Source organism: Gavialis gangeticus, unplaced genomic scaffold (assembly GCF_001723915.1).
Source record: "Gavialis gangeticus isolate Ggan-Ray unplaced genomic scaffold, GavGan_comp1, whole genome shotgun sequence".
Taxonomy (NCBI): domain Eukaryota; kingdom Metazoa; phylum Chordata; order Crocodylia; family Gavialidae; genus Gavialis; species Gavialis gangeticus.
In genome coordinates this window covers 45209623-45226986 of record NW_017729024.1, presented here as the reverse complement: position 1 = coordinate 45226986, position 17364 = coordinate 45209623, and the positions used below count along the sequence as shown (strand labels likewise).

Below are 17364 nucleotides of genomic sequence, written 5' to 3'. Positions count from 1 at the left end.
AGGTCCCTTCCAGCCCTAATGTCTATGAAGTCTATGAAGTAAAAACTTTCATCTTTCACAGGCATTTATACACTAACTACTGTTTTGGCTTGATATTGGTTCTCTACACTGGGGCTGTTTGCTACAATACATTTCACTAACTGCATGCCATATACATAATAATAAAAATATAATGAGTACAATTGATTTCTCCAAGGAAGAGCCTTTCCAGAAAGAGACTTGATTCCCAAGCAGCACAATGCCCATGTTAGCTTGCCAACAAGAATGGCTCTTCTGGCACACAGAATGTAATGGTTACCTTCACAAGATGGGAGTGGTTTACTCCATGTTCCATTGGCAAGGCATGTGATATTCTGAGGCCCAACTAGATGGTATCCAAAATTGCACATAAAAGTCACGTTACTTCTGTATACATTTCCCAAGGAGACAGACAATGCATTTTCTACAGATGGATGTGGCTCACAAGTTATCCCTAGAAGAGAAGAGCACTCTGATCTTACACAACTTCCTCAGCTTTTATACAAAGTCAATTGTTTTCAATGCTTTTCTGTAGTGTTTCACAGCCTGCTTCCCATAATAGTTTACTAGGAAGAAATGCAGAAGGTACAGGCTGAAAAAATTATATATAAAGAGAAATGACTCAATGTTTCCACAGGACAGATGTGGCAGCATAAAAAATAGACACTCACTTCTCCTATTGTACAGAACTGAGGAAGAGATAGGGTCAAGAAACTGGCCCAAACTAAGAGCAGAATGGGAGGGTAAGGGAGTTTGAAACCAAAGAGGAAGGGTGAAGAGAGTTTATTGGCAGAGGCTATAAAACCTTAATAATAGAGTCACGGGCTGTGCACAGCATATATATAGGCCTGTCCCTGGAAATAACTCATATCCCATTGCTGTGGTATGAGAAATTCAGAGATATGGACGCAAGACATTAGAACAGCCAGGCTGTATCAGTACTGACACTGCGTAGACATCACTGCATTGTGATCGGCAAGACTCCATATCCCCAGTGCAATCCATAGCACACATTACTGGCCAAGTTCTCCTCTCTTTATTCTGGTGAAAACCCATGCCACGCCATGTCAGGGTGCAAACAAGAGGAGAGCTAGCCCAGCAGCTTTCAGAGCAAAGCCTTGCTGAGGGCCAAATTTTTCCATTGCTGGCCTATTGCTGGTGCATCTCTATCAAGGGAGCGCTACTATATACCAAAGATGGCATTTTACCATTATGTAGTCTTTACCTGCTTTAGAAAGGCATTAATCTTACTCTGACATGTACTTACTCACACACGAAGGGGCAGGGGGATTCCACTTTTTGTTAACATGGCAAATCCTTCGGGTTGGTCCCTGCAGTTCAAAGCCTGGATTACAGCCATAGACAACGTTGTCTTCAAATAGGAATGCCTTCCCTTGAATGAATCCGTTCTCAATCGGTTCTGGTGGTCCACAGGATATCTCTACACCAGAGAAAACATGTTTTAATCAGTTGTTTTTTACAAAAAGCTTCCCTAAAATCCTTCTGACTCTTCTTTTTGTGAAACAAGAAAGACCAGTGAAAATGGAAGAAATATCATTTGCATGTGTACTGTATGTGAGCCAATATCCCTAGGTTATTCAACTTGTCAACAAAAGAGGTGGTATAATAGCTGATAAGAGAGTAAGGCCTGGTACCTGTTAGGTACCTCTGAAAAACAAAATCTGACATAGGCTGCTTTTATTATTTATTAATTTTAGATTTATACTACACCCTACCCAAAACACTCAGAGTGGCTTTTGGCAGAAGGCACCAGGAAAATCCCTGCAGAATCAGATGAATGATGATAAATGTGAAAAAAGAAAAAAAAATGCAAACTGCAGATTAAGGACTTAGCCAGTCAGGGTGTTAACACCAATGACTCCAGTTGATTTCACCTGCTTTAGAGATCATCACCAGTCCAAAAACCTACCCTATAAAACAAATAAGCAAGCAAATAAAAGTTTTTGAATCCTGGGTGTTCCCTTTAAAATCTGCAAAGTTTCTTGTTCTACCAGTAACACGTGCATTGGGCAAGAACTGTGGCTTTCCTATTTATCATGGGAGTGTTTTCTCAGAATTGTAGAAATGGCTAATTATAAAAATAAAGGAAAGGTGAAATTGTTTTAGTGTTACCAAAAAGACACACCCATGTTGCACATCCTAAACTGCTGAGAAGAAGCGCCGAAGAACAATATGGTCCAATTCCTCAAACCATCCCATTTTGGTGACCAAAGTAGGGCACCTAGAAATTGAGGCTCTTAAAAACTGTGGTTACTGGGCATGTCTACACATGGGCATTTGATGTGCATGAGCCCAATTTAAGGAGCATTAAGGGCACATGTCTACATGTGTGCTCCCTTAATGCACCTTAAAATGGGAATTCTAAGGTAATCGCACCTACATTTGATACCTCCATAAAGCAAGTATCAAATTTAGGCGTGATTAGTTAAAGCACATTAACACATATGTAGACACACTAATGCAAGATCTTTAGTGCTGGGTCTGCCCAGCCACTAGGAAGCTGGCCAAAGCCCAGCACCAGAGCTCCTGGCTGGCTGCCTCTCCTCCAGAGCTGGGCTGCTCTCTGGCAGCCCCTAGTTGCAGGCTACAAAATGGCTGGAGGCTTTTATGCCTTGAGAAACACAGTGCAGGGAGTCTGATGGAGCCTGTGCACTCTGCAGGAGCTCATGAAGCCCCATGTGCCCCTTGGACAGGAACCAGGCAGGCTCTGCCTGTCCTGTTACCTAGCCAGAGCTGCTCCTTGGCCACAGGTGAGTATTGCAAAGGGCTGCAGCCTGCTGCATCCCTTGCCCAGCCCTGAAATTCCCCCCAGGGCTGCCGGCCCTGCTCTCTATGGCAGCAGGGCCAGTACCTACTCCTTGCTGCTCCTCACCCCCAGCTCTGTCTCTTTGCAGGCACTATGATGTCTCTGCCATCTGGCTCACAGTCCCTGGCTGTGCCCATGTTTTGGGTGCTGCTCTCAGCTCTCCAGAGCCAGCATCACAGGGACAGCCATATTGGGGCCCAGGGAGCTGGTGTGGGGAGCATATCCAGCACATCACCCCTGTCGAGCCCTGGCTCCACTTGCATTCCCATGCTCATCCTGAGAACCCAGACCCCCAACTGGACCTGCAAGGCAGCGCATGACCTTATGGCTCTCTGGAGTGAGGTGAGGCTGACATTCAGAGAAGCAGTTTGCATGGGGTGGGCGCTTGAGCGCCCACATTTATAAGGCTATTTCAATGAGGACGTGCATGCGAAACCACTCCTGAAAGGCGCAGAGTGATGCCTGAAAGCCAAGATTTTGCGGACACAGTGGGTGGCTGTGACTGGTTTCAATTGTTGGTCTGGTCATGCCCAGAAGACCTTGCCCTTCCTTGGAGATGTTCAAGATGAAGCTGGATAAATACCTTGCTGAGTTTGTTTTCAACCTGGAAAAATGCGGGTAGTGGAGTTCCCCAGGGTTTGGTCCTTGGACCAGCGCTATTCAATATCTTCATCAGTGAGTTGGATGAGGGCATGGAAAGCAATCCGTCCAAATTTGCAGACAACACCAAATTATAGGCAAATTAAACATGATGGAGGGCAGGGAGAGGATTCAGGTGGATTTGGACAGGTCAGGAATGTGGGCATAACAGAATAGGATGCATTTTAATAAGGATAAGTGTGAAGTGCTACATCTAGGGAGAAAGAATCACCAACACACCTACAGGTGGGGAGGTGACTTTCTAAGCAGCACAGCAGCAGCTTACCATGGTCCCTGGGCACCTGTACATGGCCTACCCCCAATCTGAGGCCAGCCAGCTCAGGGCCCCTGGTGCAAAGCATCTTATGTCTACAATTTTGCAAACTTGTACAAAAGGCTTCTGTGTCTTCCCTCTGCTGTGCCCTGCAGGAGCGATGCATCAGGATTGCTGCCATCTGTCGCTAGAGCCACCCGGATGTGCTGGCTGTGCCAGCAGTACACCATGGACTGGAACCTCCTGCTCCAGCGGCTGATGGTGGTGGAGAACTGGGTATTGCAGGACCAGGCACAGCAGCAGGTGCAGGAGGCAAGTGAGCTGTCCTGGCAGAAAATATTGCACAAGAGAATCCTTGGAAGGAGGCACAGGACTGTGCACAGCAGCAGCACTGGGCCTGGCTGGATGCCCTGGAGCAGTGCCATGTGGAGCTGCTCCAGCATCAGCTGGGCAGCCATGGCCAGGCAGTGGAGCCCACATCCAGATCCCCCATGCCAGGCCCTGGCTCTGGCCCCGCAGGGCACCTGGGTTCCACCCGTCACCCCTCAGAGGGCCTCCACCGCCTCCCACCCTGAGGAGCTCCTGCTGTTTGCTGTGGCCCCCAGATCTGCGGGGGAACTGTCTTCAGCCAGGGTGCTGGCTGCCTGCCACTGGGCTCTGTGTCCTGGGTTCCCCCACCACACAGCCCCTGACTCCAAGACTCAGAGAAAGACTAAGACTGATGTATATAGTTTTCAGTTTGGGAGGAGGGAGCTGAGAAGCACAGCTGCAGTAGAAGCAGAGCAGGCACAGGCTGCCCGTGTCTCTGGCATGCTGTTGCTCTGACACAGGAAGTGTCAGCCCAGAGGTCACAGTGCAGAGGGTCTGCTTTCAAGATGAGTGCCAAGTGCTGGCAGCTGGCTCTGCTTTCAGTATGGCTGCCAAGTGCTGGCAGCCATGGGGATTTTTACACATGCAAGTGCCGCAGTGCCAGGCACTTTGAAAAGTGCCTAGTGTTGTGATGCATGCAGTTGTATAAGTGGCGAAATGCGAGTCAGCGCTGAGAAAATGGTGGCAGCACGCTTTTGAACTAAAACACATCGGAGGTGCTTTAGTTCAAAAGTGCACTGTCACCATTTTTTGCACGCTGATGTGCATTTCACCACTTATACAACTCCACATGACACAGCACAGTTTGCCTCAGTTTGTGTGGGGAGCAGACTCGATTAAGTGAGTCTGGTCAGAAGTGGTGGATCTCTGGTGCATTGTGGGGCAAAAAGTATGTGTATAAATGCTCTTTTGTGTCCATAGGCTGGAGCTTTCCCAGGTGGCCACAGATGAACATGGCAGGGCTAAAGCGACTTGAAACTAAAGTTAGTCCCCAGTCTCACTACGTGTATACACCTGCCAAAAATGCTTAACGCACATTGGCTTAATGAGCATTAAATTTAAGCACGCTTAAATTCACACGTAGGCATGCCCACTTCAGAAAGTCTTTGTGTAAAAGTGTTGTTTTTTTAAAAAAAAATTCATTTCTGTTTAGGTAATAACATTATCTTTGGATGCCAGCAGTTCTGTAACTTTTCAAGGATATTTTCAATAAAATCTTGGGCAGATGGTGGTGATAGTATGAGTTACAGACAAAGCAAGTGAATGTTAGAATTTACCTGGCATAGAGACCACTGCCAAACTGAACTTGCTGTATGATTAAGCTCAATGAGCACTTACTTCTGCACATAGGTGCTGCTCCACTCCACAGCTTGTTTCCTTGGCAGATCCGTTCAATGTCACCCTATCAGACAAAAGAAAAGGCTCACAAAGCAGCATAAAATTACTAACACTACTGTGGAAGAGATTCAGAGCTGCTTTTATTTTTGCATGCCTGATACAGAATCATAGAAAATTAGGGATGGAAGGGACCTCAGGAGGTCATCTAGTCCAACCCCCTGCTCAGAGCAGGACCATACTGACTCCAGTATTCTGGACTCATTGTTCACTTTCCCTCTGACTAAAATCTATGCAAGGAGGCAAGTGGAATGTTGAGATTAGGATCCACCAGGCACATCTCAGCCAAATTCTGCCAGCTGTTCAGAAAAAAGCACCCGAGGTAAACAAAAGAGCTTATGGGACGTTCAGGAGAGGCACTGGGTGGGGAGAAAGGCAGCTTCTCTGAATATTGGTGGCTTTGCTTCAGTTTGTCTGGGCACCCCGTGGGAGAAAATGAGGCAAAAGGGATGTGTGGAGACCTCTAACTAATACTGTGGTCAAGTACACATAAAAAGGAGCAGGTTAAATCCAAAAACAGAAGCATCCCTGGCATGTGCATGGGTTACACCTTGACAGGTGAGAGGGAATAAGATAAGGAGGAATAGATATTTAGGTTTCATAATGTCACAGAAACTGCCTGTTGATTGCAAAATTATACTTGCCACTTTAAATACAACACTGCTTTCAGATTATTTTAAAACTGTTGGCCAATTAGAAATAGGACAGCAAAACTAATGGTCAAGCTAGTGGCCCTGTTTCTCCTCTCAGACTCAGCAATTTAACATTGCCACTGCTGCCCAGCTGCCAAATTCCCAGAGCCATAGGAATACCTGCAGGCTGTCTTGATCCTCCCTGGTTTAGAATATACTTACATTTAAGGCATCCTACCCCTGCTATGCGCTGCAGAGGAGTAGAAGAGCCTTCTATTTTAGCTGCCAAGAGGCAGGCCTGTAAGTGGCGCAGATGGAATAATTTCTAAGTGAAGTATCATTGTTTTGCCTTTTATATTGGTCCAGATTATAGTGTAACTGGCTCAAGAAGGGGGAGTGATGTTTTGCAGTGTTTTGCTAAGCCTCATCATGCTTGCAGCATTCAATAAGTAACAACAATAATAACAGAGAAGTATAAAAGTTCAACAGGAAAACTAATAATAAAGAAGAATACTTCATTCTAATAAACTTGGAAAACAGTACAGAGGATAATGTAAAGGTTAATCTTAATGGCACTGGTTGGTATGAGGTGGAATCAGTTTACTTACCTGTAGTTCATAGCCAGCATTACATTTGTAATGGACTGCATCTCTGTAGCTGTATCCTGTTCCAAGCACAGCCCCATGTTCTGGAGTTTCTGGTTTCCCACAAGACACAGGGACACAGATCTCATCTGAAAACAGTGGCACCCAGCTGCCATCGTCCTAAAAAATTAACATTCGAGATAACTAAAGCTTGTCTAATGTCCCTCCCTACTACATAGCTGGTGCAATCAAGGATCTTACCAAAACGCCTGCATCGAAGAGAACTAAAAGAATTAATCTTCGTAAACATATGAGAAATAAATATTAAATGAGAAAATTAAAAAAGCCATTGGGGAGAGCCCTGACTACCAATATAGAGATAGGGAGTTATTTGCTATAATTTGTATTGCAAGCTTCAACCCAGACTGGAGCCCAGCTGAGCTAGATACTGACCACTGGCACGGTGAGACGGAGAGATCCTTGGCTTGGGGATTATGGTCTAAAGAGAAAAGACAGGGAAAGGGCAAGAGTCCAGTTTCTGAGTGGCATGCAGGCTGTGCTGCATGTGCTCCTTTCCTGTACCACCCCAGTGCCCACAGGCCCTGCATATTATGCTATGTGTATGTGGGTCCCTCCTGCTACACAGTGCAGCAGCTACCTTGGTGTACCAGGCTGGTGCCTTGTGCTGTGCAACATGGGGTTCCTGGGTCCTCCTGAGCTACCCAGCTGCAGAGCCTCTCTGCCCTGACACCAGGGGTGGGTTCAGGAAGCAGAAGCTGAAAAACGGAGGAAAAGCCTTGAGACTCTGGTGGTAGCAGCTACTGGAATGGTGCAGGGAGTTGTACTGAGACTGGAAGCCTGGTGGGGGAAGGCCACATGTTAACCCAAACCTGGAGGCCTCTGTATATAGTCTGAGAAATATTCACTTTTCTTTCAAAAAGGGAGGGCATTATTTTTATTTTATAGTGCCTTATCCCTGCACTGTGGACAATCAGGGCTTATTTAATCAGCAATGAATGCATGCATCATTTATTTCAATAGGAGAGGCATGTCAGCATCTTGGTACAGAATGGTGACCTTACCGGTACTTTTGAAAAAAGAAAAGGAAGCAATCTTTACCTGGCACACTGATGTGCTTGCCCCCATCAAAGTGTAGCCTTCTGCACATGACAATGTTACACTCTTATTCACAGTCAATTCATCACCAGAAACAATTACATTGGTTAGATTTGTTGGCACGGGGCATTTTTTGAGGAAACAGGAAATACTTGTAGGAGACCACTGTCCATCCTCCTGACAAACGCACATATCTGCTTCTGTCTCCATCACGTAGCCCTCTAGGCACCTGCAATATATCACAAACATCTGACCACAGAATCATGCCTGTGTATGATGTTTTACTCCTCAAGGTACAGAATTTTCAGTGTGGCTGGTTACTCAGTATTTGCTGTACCTTACTGGAGTCTATAGATTTCTCCATCTTTTCAGGGCAGATTTCTCTGACAAAGAAAGGTGAGTGTATATTTTTGTGGTATTTCCATGTCACCTGTAGCAGGAGTTCCAGCATTCTGAAGCTGCCTCTGCAGCATCCTCTGCCTGCTTTCTGCTGCTGCAACAGTGCAAAAGCAGTACAAATCTTTTGGATCTTGGCCCTTTCAGCTTCTTACTGCTCAGAAAAGACTCAGGTGATGGAACGCCCCAGCAGCAGCTCCTACACCAACTACTGTTTGGGCATCTGGCATATGACCCAGATTAAGGAGGCATGCGAAAGATGTCTTTATGTACTTGAGGATTCCCTGTAGCTTGATTGGTTTGTTTCAGGCAAGGGCAGCTCTGAGACTGATCTCATTTGCATCAGAGATGAGACAAATCTTGAGCTGGCACCAAGTTTAGGCAACAGTAAAAGTGACTTAAAGCAAGATATGCTGGCACCCCATACAAGTCCAACACCAAGTACAATCCAAGTGGATGGGGAAAAATTTGGCACTCTGTGGGTTTGTCAATATAAGCACACATATGCATGCACACACACTACCTCCCTTCCCTATTCCTTACATTTAGGAGAGCTTAAGTGAAAACCCATGCATGTAAACCCTTAAAGTCATGAAGTTCAGGTACCTTCACTCACAAGCTGTCCCTTTCATGCTTCACATTAATCCCTTTCATTGCCTTTTCATTATGCTTCTGCCAAGAAATTCACTCTCCCATCACAGAAACAGCCACAAAGCGCAAACATTCTGCAAACTGCCACAATAAACCTGGACCTGCACACCTTAGTAAGTTTAACATGAGTGCATATCTATTCACTGTTTCAGTGTATGGTGTGCTATGCACTTGCAGCATTAAGGCCATAAAGAGATGCCATCCTTGGAGCAGGATCAGCTGTGCCAGGATGAGTCTGCATATGGGGGGAGCCCCAGAAGCACCTGCCCAGGTTCCTTCACTTTCGGAGGTGTGTCCTGGGAATCCCTTGGCGGGGGAATCCTCAGGCACATGTATTGTGCTGCTGTGCCCTGACTCAAGGCATGCCTTTGCAAATGGGGGAACCTCTGTAAATGGGGGAACCCACCTTTTGCCATGGCCACACGATAAGGAGTATGAATATTTGTTTTCTTGGATTCTGTGCTGCCATAAAAATGTTTATAGCAGCACAAAGGCCGCATCTGTTTCTGGTCTAAAGTCTTCCAGTACAGTGGAAGAAGAGGGTCACAAGAAGGCTGTATGTGTTGTGTGTCAATGACTGTGATGTTTTCTCCATCACTTTTCTATGTATTTTAAAAACTGTTTGCTAAACTAAATATATGTTTGCTTTATATATACCATTTTTGTCCTCCACTTATTAGATGGAAATATAATTTCAGCTTCATACCTGTATCGGACTTCGCTTCCATAGGTGCGTGCCTCTCCGACAGGTACAGCATTTGGAATGGATGGTGGGGGTCCACATGTCAGTAGTTCACACTGAGGATGCGGCTGTCTCCAAACACCCTCTTCTGTACAAGTCAGCTCTGGATTCCCTTGCATGGCAAAGCCAGGTACACAGTTATAGGTGACTGTGTTCTCATGTGTAGAGCTGCTCCCATTGATGTAAGCATTGGGGATGGTGGGTGGGGAGCCACATGTGATCTGCCCACAGCGTGGAAAACCCGAGCTCCATTTGTCAGCTGCCTTGCAGGAGATCTCAGAAGGCCCAAGCAGCTTGAAGCCCTCCAGGCACTGGAACTGTGCACTTTTCCCACAGCTGAAGTCTTTCCCAATAACAATCCCGTTCTGGATCTGTGGCACTGGGCATGTACAGAGCTGGCAAGAAGGGAGGCTCCCGCTCCAAGAGCCATTGGACAAACACTGCCGCTGTGAATCTCCATGTAACTGGTAACCTTTAAAACACACATACTGTATGAATTCCCCGTAGCTAAAGTCTGACCCATTCAGAAAGCCATGAGAGAGGTCCTCTGGAGGGCCGCAGTTGACTGGCTCACAGAATGGAGCCTCTCCATCCCAGGTGCCATCCAGTTGACACGTGAAGATGGATGCTCCATGCAATATGTAGCCTTCATTGCAGTGATAATGAACCTCCTTTCCAAAGGCATATTCTGATCCAGTAATTGTCCCATTGGGAAGAGGTGGAGGCACTGCACACCTGATGGCTTTACAAACTGGAGCAATTCCACTCCAGCTACCATTTGCAAGGCAAACTCTACTTCTGTCCCCATCCAGCAGGAACCCTTTGTGACACAGGTACTCAGTTTGCTTTTGAAATGTGTATTCTTCTCCAGTCACTCTGCCATTCTCTATAGCTGGTGGCTGGCCACAGGAAATGGGAACACAAATGGGCTCATTCCCATCCCATGTCTGGTTTTCCTGGCATGTTCTATTAGCTGAGCCAATTAACTGGTATCCAGAATTGCATTCATAATGGACGGTGTGCCCATAAGTGTAATTCTCTCCTTTTATACTTCCATTCATGAGTTTTTTAGGCATGCTACATGATATTGCTTCACAAAATGGAGCAGCACTACTCCACCGTCTATTAGGCAAACACAGCCTTGTGTTGGAACCAATAAGTTTATACCCTGGGTTACAGGTATAGTGCACTGTGCTACCGAGTGTATTCTCTGTAAAATGCAAAAAGCCATTCTCTGGAGGGAACAGCAAGTGGCACTCTATGGATATGCACACCGGGGCAGTTCCATTCCAGGTCCCATCCTCCTGGCAAGTGAGAAGGGAGTTTCCCAACAGCTCATAACCAGAGTAGCACGTGTACAAAATCATGGTTCCATATAAAAAGTTTGATGACTGTACTGAATTACTTTCCTTCTGAGACATTCTTCTATCCTTCCAGGCACCTGCAGCTAATGTGTGGGCCAGAGGAGGGCTCTCAGTAAGGAGCATGTCTTCTTGGTTAAAATGTCTCTCCTTACTTCTAATCTGTGCATATTCCCCAAAGTCAATGTGGGGAGGTAGGCCGCAGTCTGTTGGCAGGCATGCTGGAGTAAAGCTAGACCATCCTGTCTCTTCACAGGTCTGCATGGCGAGACCAGCCAGCTGGAATCCTGGGATGCAGCTATAGATTACCATGGCACCATAGCTGTAATCTGCACCTTCCACAAAGCCATTCTCAATGGGCTGAGGAGGATGGCAGTTTATAGCTTTACAAGAAGGAATGTCAGCATCCCACTCTCCTGTCTCTAAGCAGTGTAGTACATTCGGCCCTTTAAGCTGAAATCCTCTGTCACACGAGTATGTAACAGTTTCCCCATAATGAAAGTTTGTGTGTGAATACTTGCCATTGACTATCTCCTTAGGTGCTGGGCATTCAATAGGGTTGCAAGAAGGCTTTCCACCTAACCAACGACCATCTTCTCCACAGAGAATAGTTGTATTTCCCAGTAGTTCAAAGCCTGGTTTACAAGTATACAGTGCTGTACTAAGATATGTAAGACCCTGCACATCCACTATGCCATTCTGGATTTCTTCAGGTTGGGGGCATTCCACTGGGATACATTCTGGGAATGGCATGCTCCAGGAGCCATTAGCTTGGCATCTGACTGTAGCTTCCCCCTTCAATAAAAAGCCGTCTGTGCAGACATACTTCACAGTGCTACCAAAATGAAGAGGCGATGCCAAAGGTTCACCAAAGGGAATGTATGGAGGCCTACGGCATAGCACAACTTTGCAGACAGGAAAAGAATCATTCCATTGTTGTGACTGCAAACATTTCAGCACAGAGGCACCATGCAATTCATAGCCCTCCCTACAGGAAAACTGTACAACCCCTATTTGGTTAACCATCTCTTTCAAGACCAGCTGGTTTTCAAGCAATGGTGGTTCTGGACACTTTGCCAACATGCACTTTGGGTTTTGCTTTTTGCTCCATTTCCCAGATTTCTGGCACGTCCAGGAGGTATCTCCAGACAGCTTGTACCCTTCATCACAGAAAAACTCAACCTTGGATCCCACATCAAAACTTTCTCCCTTGGTGTGTCCATGCTGGATCGGTGGGGGTTTCCCACAACTAAGAGTAACACAGGAAGGAAGTGATTCACTGTACCACTGGCGATTGGCTTGGCAGACGGCCACTGAGCTTCCAACTAACTTGTAGCCAGCATGGCACTGAAAATTCACTTGATTTTCAAAGACATGTCCAGTTGTGTCCTGCAAAACAGATGAGGTAAAGATACACATGACAGAGATTTACAACCTTGGCATAACCCATTTGATTTTATTATTTTTCTCCCTGTATCTTATACTTGGTCAGATACAAGACAGACTTTAGGCTGGATTCCACAGAAATTAATGCCTGATTTGGAAATATGCGAGCAAGCTCTGCTTTTACTTGTACTCTGAAGTCAGGCAGAAGGCAGGGTAAAGTTACACCTTATAGATTAATTAATTCAGAGAAGCATAAGCTTTCATAAGCAGCTGCTCACTTTGATAGATGCTATTATATTACAGTACATTACATCTGATGAAATAATTTGTAGCTCACAAAAGCTTTTGGATCTCTGAATTAGAAATATAATTCTACCCTGCCTTATGCCTGACTTCAGACTAGGACAGCTGACTACCTCTCTTTGAAGTCAGTGAATTTGTATTGAATGCAATGGTAAAACATTCAGATCTAAAAAGTGTAAAGCTAGAAAAATGTTTTCCCTACTTTCCTCTCCCCATCCCACATAAATGAAAAAAGATCTGTACACAAGAAGGAAAAAGAGCGGCAGGAAGCTAGGAGTAGCTAGAGCAGGGGTGGCCGCAAGCGTACCAGAAGTGGCACAGGCAGCCTCTTTTTGTGTGACTTGGCAGACTGGGGAAGGGACAGGTAGCACAGCAGCAGATAGGGCAGGGAGCAGAAAGCTGAAAAACAGACCAAGCAGGAAACAAAGGGCAGGAAGCAGAAAGCAGAGCACCAGACCGGGCAGGGGAAGGTGATCAGAGTAGCACTTGGGGAGGGTGTTGGGCCAATTTGTGGCACACCTGCCAAAAAGATTGGCCTCCACTGTGCTACAGAACAGCTTGCAACTGATATGGCTCTTTAGCTCTTTATCTTGCACTAACGTGAGACTGCAAGAAAGGACTACTTGGAGAATTTTATAAATAATGCCACACTTACTTACATATTACTGTTTTTCAGTATGATGATAGTAACAGAATGAAAACGAAATGAGAGGTCATTAGAGAAAGAATTGAATATTTTCAGCCCATTTAGCTGTCCCCTGCAGCAGGCTTGAAAACAACCAAGCATTTGTTACCTTTAGAGAATCAGTTAAAATGGTTCTAGGTACAATGTGTTCCCTGTCCTGTTCATAACAGAACTGTCTTGTCATTGTCAGCCCAGTTTTTTCCATACATAAGTGTATGGCCCTGAGCATTGTTTTTACTGTCTCTACATGATGATTACTAGGCTACAGGGAAAGTACCTGCAACCAGCAGTTCCAGGTTGTGAGATTTTACTCTTGGAGTTTTGATGCATCCTTCCCACTCTTTCTGTAGCTGATTACTGAAGCCTCAACTGTGAAGAGAGATTTATTCCCACTCCAGCCTAATTTTCATCCGTGTCAACAGATTTACAGAGATAAAAAAATGATTTGCAGAATCTGTGTGTGTATTCTTCATATGTGTGTTTGCAAACTCCACATCTGAGCAGATAAAAGACTATTTGTTATGCAGAAGTAGTACATGTACATGCAGCAACATGATGAATGCCATCACCCCTTTTTTCTGCTTCCTTAACTACTCTGGATGTACACTTACAGGTTTTTTGCTGCATTTGGAGCCCATGCAGATTCTGCAGGGTCAGCAACAACTAATGCATTGGAAAATGGGTCTCCAAATGGGAAAAAGTGTAAAAAGAGCAATGTAAGCTGAAGACATCAGAGTAGTGCCCAGACTGTGGGATATCTCTGTATAGGACTAGTAGCACAAAGAGTTTATATTACTGTTGGCAACTGCTGTAAGAATTATGATGCAGTTGAAAATAATTCACAGCAGACAGAGTAATCTGTAGTGAGAAATCTAGGAGGATGAGAAATCCTATATTCACAAACAGTTCAGAGGAAAAAAACTTAAAAACAAATCTAAATCTTTACAGTAAAGATGAAGATTTTATCATGAAAGCAGTGCTGTACATCAGTGCTGTACAATAAGCTAAGTACAGAATATAATGACTATGTAGGGCAGTCATGCCTTTTGGCTGCGACGGTGATGTTAGGGGCTGGTGGCATCTTTTGACTTAACTTAAAAGGCAAACTCAGCTCTCACTAGGAAACTGCACGTGCCTCTGCTCTTGCTAGGAAACTGTGTGCGCCTCCAGAGGGGTAATATTTTCTTGTTATAATTTACTGATTTAAAATCAGATCATTTTAGTAGCAGGCACAGAAACATCAAGGTATGTGAGCTAGCTCCAGCACTCGATAAAGTACTAGGCAGCAGCAGGAAGCTGCTCATCTGCTAGGGAAGAGAAATGTTTGGCAAGACATTTAGGAAATCACAGAAGATGCTTTGACAAGCAGTTATCAAACCCTTCTTTCTAAACAGAATCTCAATTAATCTGTTCCTCCTACTAAGAAGCCTGATGCTGTTGCAAGGCTGTCTACTCCCTCCCCGTCTCCATCTTGCTGCCTGGTGACCCTGGTTGTATCCTTATTTAACTTCAATAGGATAGGAGTGGGGGGAACACTGGGTATCATTAAGACAGGTAAACCTTGCTCGTGCAGAATGCGACTGCGAAAGCTTTTACTGTACCTTAATAAATCCGTTTTCAAGGTTGGGTGGTTCTCCACAAGATACCGGGTGGCAGGTGGGCAAGCTGCCGCTCCAGCTGCCTGTGGCTTCACATGTCCTTTTCTTCTCTCCTTTGATATAAAATCCTTTGTTGCAGCTGTAAGCCACTACTGCCCCAAAACTGTAGTTGGTTCCACTGGCGTAGCCATTGCTAATGCTTGGTGGTTCTCCACAGCGAACCGGGATGCACTGGATACTCAAAGGAGAAGGATTCCACTGGCCACCTCGAATGCACTCGATCTTGGCAGAAGTGTTTAAGACAAAGCCTTCCATGCATTTGAAGCTCACGACTGAGCCAGCAGCAAATTTTGCTTTGTTAATGGATTCCAGGATGCTATATGACACTGCAGGTGGCTTCTCACAAAAATCAGCTATGCAGTGAGGCATCTCCATGCCATCAGGTGGCACCCACTTCCCCTGTGCATTGCAAAGCAGCTGGGAATTGGCTGCCAAGCTGTAGCCATCTGCACAGTAGTAATAAGCAATATCTCCAAACAACCGATGAGCACTTTCCGGTGAAGCGTGTTCCACATGGGGAGGTTCATCACAGGAAACAGCCAAACACTGTTGGTGACTCATGTTCCACTCACCGCTGGGTAAACATTCTACAGTTTCAGGGCCAATTAACGTGTAACTGTGGATCAGACAAAGGCCAACAATGTTCACAGTTAAGCTGATAACCAAAGTGTTAAAACTCTAGAAATACAATTTCCCAGAACCCAGGGAAAGCAAGGGATAGAATTCTTAATTGAATCCATGCTAAGCACAGCCATGAAAATGAATGTGCTTGTTCATGGCTTAGAAACCGCTGCATTTCGGGAGGAAATACAGCACCCTGAATAGTAGTTATCTATTGACAGAGAGGTTAGATAATATGGCCGTCAGGTCACATTGGCAGATCTTTCACTTCGGTAACACTTTCCACTACAAGCCAAATAACACTTCCACCAAAAATCACTCTTTCCTATCTCACAGAAAAGAAGCCAACCAAACAAACAATCTTTACTGCCAAGCAGAGAGCCTTATGCCTGGGGAAGGAAGGAGAACTGAAAACTCCACACAGACCCCTAGAGTTCTAATCACACTGATGTATGAATATGCCAGATATTATGAAAAAGGGTACCCGTACAGACTCCTACATTAGTTAACTGGAAATGCCAGTGTGGTTAATGGGTATGTGGTCATTTGGTAATGCCTTCTCTCTAAGACAATGCCAGTACCTACAAAATTAAATGTAGTACCAAATATGAGTGAAATGTATTTCTAAACCTTCACAAACACACAAGTTTAATGTGTGGCAAGTGAACAGTATTACAGTTACATATAGTTAAGCAGTCTCTGGGATTTACTCACAACCAATAGTCCTGCTGCCAACTGGCTCATTAAACCTCCAGCTGTTTAAATATATAACATGTTCTCCATGTTTTTATGTTTGTTTAAAGCCTTAGATTTTCTGTGGTGTGCTCATACAGAAAGAGGATAAAAAGTCACCACTAGAAAAGTCTCCAACAAACCCTTGCAGCTGTGGACTTGAAACTGACTGTGCTGGCCACATCTGTAAAAGTACTTTGATTCATCTGTGGTATTTATTTTCAGAGGCTGTTGTTTGGGATTCCAGGAAAGCAGCATAAAAATTGCCAATCTGTAATATAGTCTCTCATTACCATACAGGTAGAGTATGATTTCTACTGACCTATTTAGGAGGCTTGCATACATTTCAGGAACAGGATTAAATTGAATCAGGTTACATGTAATGTTGAAGATTTCAGCTTGGACTGTGTATTTATTTAATTCTTTCCAATAAGTAGAAAAATGCAGTGATTTGGAAACTTTGGTTCACAACTTGCAAAGACTTATATGCATGCTTAACTATATATGCACAAGATAGCACTATTGTTTTGATGGAACTGCTTGCAATGTGCAAAGTTAAACATGTGCAAACATTTTTGTAGAATTGGGGTCTGGATAGGATCCGCACTGGACTCCAATGAAGTGCAACCTGCTTTGTGTTGAAATGTAGTATAGAAACGAAATGTAGTATAGAAACACACCACATTATTACCTAACAGTTTTAAGACAGAAAGGTGAGAGAATGTTTACTTAAACTACAGAAACGCAGTTAAGGCAGGCAGAATCTAACACTCGTATTTGAATTTGGCCATTTTCATATGAGGATGAAAAGTGCTATCAGGACCTTAACCTTGGCTGTATCACATGGCATCTTCAGCAGCATCCTGTGGTGCCAACCCTCGCTTTACAGCAGTGGTTCTCAACCCTTTTAGATTCAAGGCACCCCTGGGCAAATGACAGCTTTTAGTTCTCTTTTCTTTTTTTTTTTTTTTTTTT

At 44.8% G+C, this 17364-nt stretch overlaps 1 protein-coding gene across 1 annotated transcript in view; it reads right to left on the bottom strand.

Annotated features, from left to right (window-relative positions):
- SVEP1 (sushi, von Willebrand factor type A, EGF and pentraxin domain containing 1) overlaps positions 1–17364 on the bottom strand; it is a gene marked incomplete at its 5' end in the record, with an annotated part of 254483 nt that overhangs the window by 27974 nt on the left and 209145 nt on the right. Inside the window, 7 exons of the mRNA XM_019518196.1 lie at positions 299–472; positions 1286–1459; positions 5466–5529; positions 6763–6918; positions 7858–8083; positions 9608–12393; positions 14980–15652. Coding sequence (XP_019373741.1) covers positions 299–472; positions 1286–1459; positions 5466–5529; positions 6763–6918; positions 7858–8083; positions 9608–12393; positions 14980–15652 — 4253 coding nt within the window. The remainder of the gene's footprint in view (positions 1–298; positions 473–1285; positions 1460–5465; positions 5530–6762; positions 6919–7857; positions 8084–9607; positions 12394–14979; positions 15653–17364) is intronic.